At 48.6% G+C, this 10,004-nt stretch overlaps 1 protein-coding gene across 1 annotated transcript; it reads left to right on the top strand.

Moving 5' to 3' along the window:
- Nucleotides 1–934: 934 nt before the first annotated feature.
- LOC142803563 (uncharacterized) lies at nucleotides 935–3,463 on the top strand. The gene is made up of 2 exons (XM_075888686.1): nucleotides 935–1,210; nucleotides 3,128–3,463. The coding sequence occupies exons 1-2, from the start codon at nucleotides 1,028–1,030 to the stop codon at nucleotides 3,461–3,463; spliced, it is 519 nt and encodes a 172-aa protein (XP_075744801.1). The 5' UTR covers nucleotides 935–1,027.
- The last annotated feature ends 6,541 nt before the right edge of the window (nucleotides 3,464–10,004 follow it).

Here is a 10,004-nt window from a genome sequence, read left to right as displayed (position 1 = left end):
TGATGGCGATTGTGATCATGCAGGGATGAGGATGATGTAAGTAACAAATGCCCACACTCATTCCCCCCAATTGGAAGCGGACACCTTGGCCGCCGTAAGTCAAAGTTATGGGGAACGTCGCGTGAAAGGTTTCATGCGACAAACGTGGACAATCTCTGTGCTGCGGTAGCGGCGGTCTGTTGGGACGACGAGTGGTGTCACACGATAATTAACCGGCGAACTCTGTTCTAAAACAATGTATGGCCCGATGAAGCGTGGTGGCAATTTGTCACAGAGACCAGGAGTGCGAATAGGTGTCAAAAGCAGCACCTCGTCACCAGGTTGGAAAGACACAGCGTGGTGGGATTCGCCATAAATGATCTTCCACTCGTGCTGTCTCACTTCAGTATTGATGCGAGCCTGATGGCGAGACTGAGCCAGGCGGGAAATGTATTCTTCGCTAGAAGACTGACATGAATTCCCATGGCTGCTAAAGAAGGAGACGTTGAGAAAGGTAGTCGGGGTGCGTCCGTACACGAGGTGATGCCCCTGTCACACGGGCACTTAAAAGTCTTTTAAGTAAGCCGTCTTTTTCCGAAAAGGAGTTCCTGACAGCAGACACACGGCACAGAGCGAACTCATTTTCAGAAGCGGTCTTTTTCGTAAACGGCGTTCGTCGATCTCTTTTACGGCTCCGAATGAGTAGCCTCGAAACCAGTGGGCACCAGCAATTTTCGAGTGGTGGAAAAAAAAGAGCGAATGCTTATTTTTCTGTCACCAAAACTCTTTGTAAAAACGAATTTCATATCCTGCAGAAGGTGTAATGAACTCTTTTAATAATTATTTCCCTTTCTACTCTCGTAAGCAGCTACAACGCGTCGGCAATAACACGTGGTGACGCTCGGTCTCGCGCTGCGCCATTTTGCACAAGCGAGGAAAGCGTGGCAGTCGTGTGTTTGCCCGTCTGTCAAGTGGTCCGAGTCGGAGCGTCTATGGCCAACTCCGCAGATCAAGCAGCCGACGCCCCACGGAAAAGGCAGCGTCTGCAATGGTCAGAAGCAGACACGTGGAGCCTAATCAGACTCTGGGAGGACAACCTGCACTCGTTGCGAGCGCAGAAGCACAACGGCGAGGTGTACACCAGCATCGCGGCTGCACTCACAAGTGTGGGTGTCTCCCGCACGAAGGACCAAGTGCACACAAAAAAAGAAAATCTGACACACACCTACAGGTGAGGCCAATTATTTGAGTAAGCTTGACGCGTCTTAGCGGCCTGTAAGCGTGAGCAGGGAAGTGGGACGACAACAGCGATCATGGGAAAAAATGATTTTTTAAAATTGTATTGCAGGTATGATATCGAATACTTCCAGTAAGTTTACTGGTGATTTGAGCAGCAGAATTTTTTGCGAGCAGGTGAAGCGCATTTGGCATGGGAAACGTCCGAACAATCTTTTCGAAACGACGCCCCACCGTAGGCAAAACGCTGAACGCCAAGTGAATGGCCACGTTTGGAAGCATGCTTATCGCGCGTTTTAGCCGCACACAAAGTTTGTTTTCGGCGATTTGCAGTGGAATTGCTTTACAATGACGCGATGTTGCAGTTACACATGTTTAAGTACAAACGTCAAGAAACGCGTCTTTGTCGCTTGTTAAGCGCGCAAACCTGTCATGTAACAAGAAGGAAACGCGCACTTGATGTGGCGCAGGTTTAAAGGCCAAACCTCATAAGCGCGAAAATGCACGCGACAGCGACAAGCGACGCGGCGTAGATCGGCTTCGCGCCATCAGTCACTAGCGCAGGCAAACCTCATTCACGCGACGGCTTCGGCGAGCGAATTCCTCTGTTGCTGGCATGAGGCCGTCTACACGCACCAAGAAAACGGCGTAGCGAGGGGTATGCAATTTAAAAATAAGATATATTGTTGTGTAATGAAACGGAAAGCGTTTATTATTGCCTTGCAGCACTTTTTTATATGCACATGCGTAATAAACATTGCGTTATTTCTTGTTGCGCATACGTGACTCAGGCAGGGTCACGTGCACCTATGTAGTCTGTCTTTTCCGGTATTTCACTATTGGCTGCTTGAGCCCAGCACTTCCGCGCGATGAGCGACGGTTTCCAAATCTGGAAAACCGAGCGATCGCGCGAAAACGAGCACGCGACACGTCACGCGAACGCCCTGTTTCGTCGCTCATAGCGTCGCTCGTCGCTGTCGCGTGCATTTTCGCGCTTATGAGGTTTGGCCCTAACAATTCGCTTCTTTCTACTTTTCGCCGCGCGATTGTACATTTTGCATGTACCAGTGGTTTTCTTAGCGCGCAGTTGTCAGTCTTGTAACATCTGTTTAATCATTTATTTTCGTATTATTCAGGAAATGCCTTGAAGAAAAGACAACGGGCTCGTCCCCACCAAACTGGACCTTTTTTGTAGAGATCTATAGATTTCTTGGAAGCCTGCCCGTAAACGACCCCTCTTTAATGGAGGAGGCTGGGATCCATTCGAGCCCAGCAAGCAGCAGTCCCTCAGTTTAGGAAGTAAATAACTTCTAGTGGCAGCTACATTCTTTATTGCAAGCAAGTAGCACCGTTAAGTGCATTGACAGTGGCTTTTTGTTTTTTGAAGCTGTAACCCACTCTTTGTACCAGTGTAGCACAGTGTGCACCACGTTGGTGCTTCATGTTTGCCTTTAGCCATGTTCTCCGAGATATTGTCGCTGCAGTGTTTTAAATAAACAGACAAAGAAATATATTTTCAGAAAGCGTTTTCTTTTGCATTTGATCAGCCACATCACCACAATAAAGTACGATTTAACATGACATGGTGGCACAAACCAGAACAAATATAACAGGAACAGTCATAATAGTACATTATGGGACAAATACTGCAGCGGCTGAAATACATCTGCACTCACATTGCTATTTCGGCATCACAGAGCTTTTGGAACCATTACACCAGTCCTTAAGGTAAACGTAATGGTTAAGCGATTCGTGTGGGAGTCAGCATTGTAACACAAAAAGCACTCTTGTTGACATTTCCTTCTCTATATGACATTTCCATCACTCAGACGTATAGCACACAGTTGTTAATGGCTATTTCACAAGTGAAAATGTGCAATCACCGCATTTCTGTCATTTTCTTGAAATGCAGCTCATCTCTGGCATGGTGGCCGGATCGTCAAGTGACAATACGGAAGTAGAAGCACCCGAATTCGCACAGGCTTTATCAGCACCTCAGCAGCCAAGCAACATCGAAGACTTTGTCACTGGGCGCAGAAACAGCCCAAGCGACAGTGGAGATGGCGCCCGTAGAAAACGGAGAAAATACACAGGTGCCGAAATGAAGGAGAAGATGCTGAATGAGCAGCGGCTCTTGAGGGAGCAATTTGAAGCCGCCCATAAAGAGGAGATGGAGATTAGAACAAAAGCATCAAAGCTGCAGGAGAAACTTGTTGATGCAATGGTTCATTTTTTAAATAAAAAGTGATGCGATTTTCTGTACTCATTCCGGCGATTCTTGTGATTGTTGCGTTTTAGTTCACTTGACTGTAGTAGTCCACAAGCGCGGCCCTTATGTCTGCTGCGTTTCCAACTTGGGCTTCTGTTGTGCATGACGGCTGCGGGAAGTCAACGTCTGACTGCTGCACCTCATTTAACCACTGCGGGTGGACATTGTCATTGAAGTAGTCTCAAATGTTGCTTAGCACGCAGCATGCCCGTATTACTAAGCGAGCATTCCCTGCATGGCACTCCATCCTTTTTGCAGTGAAGCGAAACCTGGCCTTAAGCCTTCCAAATGCATTCTCGACAATTCTCCTGGCTGAACTTAAATGATAGTTGAACTTTTTTTCACTTTCACTAATCTTCCCACGGTGTCCAAACGGCTTCATCAGGCTGGGTGCCAATGAAAATGCTTGGTCACACAGAATAAGTGGTGGTACTACTGTCCCGGCTATGGTAGCAAGTGGAGCTTTAAAAAGGGGACCCTTAATAGCATTGGAGATTTGCGAATACCCAAACACGTGCGAGTCATGGCAGCGTCCAGGTGCTCCAACGTTGATATACCTGAAGCGGTATCTGTGATCCACAAGTGCCAGCAAGATGATACTATACCTGCAAAAAACAAAGAGCGTGGCACGTAAGATCAATGCAGCGAAGTGCAATGGACACCAAATGTGTGTGCGTGTGTTTTTGTAGTTGTTACAGTGGTGCAGCTACCTTAAAGTACTATCACAAAAGCATGCATATTTGTGTACAGCTAAGAATCTGCTGCTTTCTGTGGTCATTAAAGGAGCCAGGGATGTTTTTTTTTCTTGCAGCCTTGTCAGATATCTTCAATATAGTAGGTAACAGACATTAAGCTTTCTGCAGATGAGCTGCTGCTTTCTGCGGCCGTTATGAACATGTCGGAATTATCATTGCAAATGCAATTTGGCATCTTCACGCTGTTGCATTAAAATGCTTACGTGAAAACTGCATTGCTTGGCTTGCTCTAGTGCCTGTAAATGATGCGAGATGGTAGGAACCAAATTGTGCGTTGACGAAAGCACTTGGCATCGCTTTTTTTATTTATTGCGATGTGGACTTGCCCTTGTGGCAGAGCTAGGAGTGAACTATATAGCGTAACAAAAAGGTTGAATAGTGCTGTTTTCTAGGCACATTAAAATACGGTATAAATCATGCTTTTTTACATTAAGAAGTGGTATTAGGCCACTTACCAGCCTTTGTAGTTGTAGTAGTCTGTGGCATGCTCCTTAGGTGGCGAGATCGGAAAGTGGCATCCATCCAAGGCTCCGACGCCTTGGCGGAAACCGGTGACGGCCTCGAATTCCTGAATGTGCCTCGCCATTTCCTCTGCGGTCACCATTTTAATCCACTCGTGTTCCAGTACAGCGACAACAGCTTCGCAAAACTTCCTTTATAAGGTATTTACTGTCGAGCGTCCAACGCCAAAGAGGTTGGCCACAGTCCTACCTTCGGCTGACGAGCACAGCTTGTATAGGGCAATGCCGACTCGCTTCTCAGGAGTGATGGCTTCACGCATGCTGGTGCACCGTCTTTCGAGCTCACTGCGCAAGCTCTCCTCAATGAAACGAAATGTGGACGGGTACACTCGAAAAGATTGCTTGAAGTTCTGCTCACCGAGGTGAGGTACAGTTCCCTCGAACCACGTTTCGTTTCGTCTGAAGGCCCAGATCGATCGATCACAGGCCTTCTCTGACAGTTCCAAAGCGCACATCAAGGAATTGCCTTTATCCTCTCCATGGCGGCTTTTGCAGCGTCTGCCTCGCTTTCCAGAGCGAGAAGGCAGGCCGTGAGGCTTGCGATCCTCGCTTTTTTTCCCGTACGGTCGCCCATAGCGTGTCGAGAGCAGTCGAGGGCAGCGAAAAACAAATACGGTAAATAAAAGCACAGTGGTGCCAGACGGACTTGTGCACGTCGCTAGTTATGGAAATGCTTCCGTATCTAGTGCAAAAATCTGTCACATTGGTGTTTTTTCATCTCTTATTCTTAAATTTATTTGAAGAAATGAGCAGTGCAACAAGTCTTTAATTTGTACATCGTGATACATCGTTTAATTTTCATTGCTTCTCTTTTAACTGCTAGCGCCACACTTTCTCTAGCGTCTTCGAACGAAAACATTAAAAGGAGATCGTTGCTGCCGTGTGTCTGCGCCGCAAACACCTCTTTGTTAAAAGTCTTTCAACTTCGTAAAAGACCGCTTACTTAAAAGACTTTTTGCGCGCCCGTGTGACACCTGCAAGACCGAGCGTCACCACGTGATATTGCCGACGCTTTGTAGCTGCTTACGAGAGTAGAAAAGGAAATAACCATTAAAAGAGTTCATTACACCTTCTGCAGGAAATGAAATTTGTTTTTACAAAGAGTTTCGGTGACAGAAAAATAAGCATTCGCTCTTTTTTTCCCACCACTCGAAAATTGCTGGCGCCCACTGGTTTCGAGGCTACTCATTCGGAGCCGTAAAAGAGATCGACGAACGCCGTTTACGAAAAAGACCGCTTTTGAAAATGAGTTCGCTCTGTGCCGTGTGTCTGCTGTCAGGAACTCCTTTTCGGAAAAAGACCGCTTACTTAAAAGAATTTCAAGTGCCCGTGTGACAGGGGTATGACACAGGTATAAAACGGTGAGTAGCAAGTTGTTCGCTGAACGGCGGTGTTGTAAGCGAATGTCAGGAATGGTAAAAGAGTATCTCAGATTTTGTGGTCGGGTTGGACGTAAACGGCTTTCATGTCTGCAAGGGTTCGGTGAAATCTTTCTGTGAGACCACTTGTCTGAGGGTGGTAGCTTGAAGCTGTTTTGTGAGTAGTTCCAGAAGCGCGCAGTACTTAATTTACCATTTGTGACAAGAACACTTTGCCGCGATTACTAAGCAGTACACGAGGAGCCCCATGACGCAGGATTATGGAGTGGAGAATAAAGTCTGCAACTCCCACAGCTGAGCCTGTAATAACAGAGGAAGTCTAAGCGTAGCGGGTCAGGTGGTGAACCGCGGTCACAATCCATCGTTTGCCAGCAGATGTGACGGAGAGAGGCCCGTGAAGGTCAACACCTACAACCTCGAAAGGCATTGAAGGGCACGGAAGTGGCTGTAGAGGTCCAGCAGGTGCAGACGGGGGGAGTTTACAACGCTGGAATGGGTAGCAGGAACCGACGTACTGAGCTACACTAGAAGAAAGGCCCGGCCAGTAATAACGACATCGAATGCGGTCAAGAGTTTTTTTTTAAATCAAGATGACCAGCTGTCAAGTCGTCGTGGATGGCTTCGAGCACCTGAAGTCGAAGAGAGCGTGGCAGTACAGGAACCTAGCGCTGACCGTCAGGGTGGTAGACGTGGCGGTAGAGAACCCCATTGTCCAGCTTAAAGTGCAGGACTTGACGAAGGAGTCACGCGTTTGGTGGATGAGGAACTCCCGAAAGGTGGTGCATCATGCGTCTTCAGTGTGAATCGGACCGCTGGCGGGAGATAAATGTTGGCTCGTCGTCCGAAAAGGGTTGCATTATTGATGCGAGCGTATGAACTTTGGTAGATGTGGCGCTTGAGTTCTCACCAACGCTCATATGGGTAGTTGGAAGCGGGCAACGAGATGAAGCATCGGCGTCTTGATGTTTTCTGCCTGACTTGTAAGTTATGTCAAAGTCGTACACCTGCAAGCGTAGTATCCACCAACCCATGCGTCCGGACAAGTTCTTCAGTGTAGAAAGCCAGCATAAGGCATGGTCGTCCGTAACGATTGTGAAGTGACGGCCGTGGAGATAGATACGGAACTTCTGGACCGACCAAACCACAGCCAAACACTCTTGCTCAGTTATAGTGTAGCTCTTTTCAGCAGGGGTGAGTACGCGACTGGCATATGCAACAACATTCTCTAGGGAAAACTTGTCGCGTCGTAGAAGAACGGCTTCTATAACAAGGCCGCTAGCGTTGGTATGAAGAATAGTCGGTGCGGCTTCGTCAAAGTGGTAGAGCAGAGGTTTAGACGTGAGTGCCGGCTTCAACAGCTCAAATGCCGTTTGACATTCTTGAGACCACAGAAAGGGGACGTTCGAAGCGAGTAGTTGGCGTAATGGAGCAGCAATAGAAGCTAAGTTCTGAATAAACAGGCGAAAATAGGAGGCCAGGCGAAGGAAACTGCGAAGCTCCTTTTGTTTTTCGGGACGCGGAAAGTGAAAGACTGCAGAGATCTTGTCAGGGTCGGGCCGAACGCCATCTTTGCTAACGACATGTCCTAAGAGCTTGATAAATATGCTAGCGAAAGAGCCTTTCATAGTGTTTATTTGATGCCCGGCGCCGGCAAGGCATGTCAGAACTTGAGCCAGTCGTTCTTTGTGCTCAGGAAACGTTGAAGAACAGATAATATTGTCGTCCAGGTAGCAAAGGCAACTTTTCCATTTCAGGCTGCGCAGCACGGTATCTATCATGCGCTCAAAAGTCGCGGGTGCGTTGCAGAGCCCGAAAGGCATCACGTTGAATTCATATAGCCCGTCGGGGGTTTCGAAAACCGTTTTCTCCTTATCGCCTTCATGCATGGGGATCAGCCAGTACCCAGAACGCAATTCGATGCTTGAAAAAAATTACGCACCTTGTAGGGAATCAAGGGTGTCGTCAATCGTGACATAGGGTACACGTCCTTGCGTGTGATCTTATTTAGCGCCCGGTAGTCCACGCAAAAACGCACACAGCCATCCTTTTTGCGGACCAAAACAATAGGAGACGACCAAGGGCTAGATGAGGGACGGATGGTTTCCCGTTTAAGCATGTCCGCAACGTTTTCTTCTATAATTTTTCTTTCAGCTAGATACACGCGGTAGGGTCGGCGGTGTGCGATAGATACCCCAACAGTTTGAATTAGTATCAGTGCGGCCAAGCTTAGACGAGCGAAAATCGAAAGAATTTGCATGTGTCTGTAACAATGCAAGCAGCTGCTGCCTGTGTGAATGGGTCAATTCACTGCTGATAGCGGTGGTAAAGGCGGATGAAGAAACATGCTCACCGAGGGAAAGTTTTTCGGATGCGGTGGCCTGAAGTGGCGTGACAAATACAAGCTCGAAGTCGGTAACACGGGCCACAGTAGCGCCCTGTGGCAGTAAGATCTTCTCCGGTGTAGAGTTGACAGCGGTGACAAGTGCAGAGCCATTGGAAAAACGAACGACTCCGGACGGAAGAACTATACCTTAACGAACGCAAAGTTGTGACGGTGACACCAATACATCACCGTGATAGATGTCATTGGACGTAATGCTGACAATTTGCTCTTGTAGGGGAGGCAGTTCGATGTCTTTCGCAACGACAAGACGAAGTGGCTTGTGATTGTCGTCGTCAAACCTGTAGTCGGTGTCAGCGAGGTGAACGACCCGTTGTTCACAACGAATCGCCGCGGAAGCAGATGATAGAAACTCCCACCCTACAATTAGTTGGTGAGAGCAGCGGGACAGGACAGCAAACTGGACATGATGTCGGATGCCGTCGATGAAAACACGCACAGTACGGAAGGGCGAATGACGTTCCCCTTGGCAGCAACTAACGTGGGGCCATCGTAAGGCGTCATTAGTTTTCTTATTGTTCACACAAATCAGCACGCATCACAGAAAATGTCGCACCTGTGTCCACCAAAGCATCGACTCGCACTCCTTTCCCTTCCACGAAAAGCGTGTTACACGGGCCTGATGGAGGAATTTCAGTTGTAACTCTGAATGCAGTTTTTCCTCCACAAACTGCATCACTTAGTTTCCCGAATGAATATCAGATGAGAATGAGGCGGTCCGAATTGGAGAAGTGGAACGGCGGAAGGGCGAAGGCAAGCGGCGTCTCGTGTTTCGGCTGTTTCGTGGTGCAGTCGATGCAGGAGGAGATTTAGACCAGTGCGGGGGAGACAAATTATGCTGACCTTGATAAGACGCCCCAGTGTACGAATCCCGTTCGCGCACGTTGTTCCGACGCTCATCTTGCTGGCGCTTTCGGCAGAAACGAGATATGTGGCCGCGATAGCCACAGTAGTAGCATACAGGGCGAGACGAGTGCCACTGTGGGGAATAGAAGGCATTCGGGGCACCTGAAGATAGTGTGGTCAGGTGGCCCGGAAGGCCAGGGAGCACGGAATGGTAGTTTACCGGGGAAATGGAAGCAACTGATGCGTAGGATGGACGCAGCAATGTTGCGTGGGCGTCGCTGGGAGGCATGGCAGCAACTTCAGGGTACGTGGGTATGGGGCGTCAAGCAGGTGGCTGTACGGGAGCAACGCCGGTCAGCGATGGAAGTTCCTCCCTGACGATGTCACGCAAGGGCACTCCCGAAGACTGTGTAGGACGCGGTGTAGGAGGTGTGAAGCCCGTAGACCACAATTCTACAAGTATAATGTCCCGGATCAGGTCACGCAGGTGGCCATTAGACGTAGAGTGGTGGTCGTCAATGTTCGGTTGGAGGCGAACAGAGTCCAGCGTATCAAGCCGCTGGCATGTCGTCACGACATCAGCGATGGTAGCTGAGTTTTGCACAGCAGCTGCATTAA

The sequence above is a fragment of the Rhipicephalus microplus genome, chromosome 3 (genome assembly GCF_043290135.1).
Source record: "Rhipicephalus microplus isolate Deutch F79 chromosome 3, USDA_Rmic, whole genome shotgun sequence".
Classification (NCBI taxonomy): Eukaryota; Metazoa; Arthropoda; class Arachnida; order Ixodida; family Ixodidae; genus Rhipicephalus; species Rhipicephalus microplus.
This window is presented reverse-complemented; position numbering and strand designations above follow the sequence as displayed.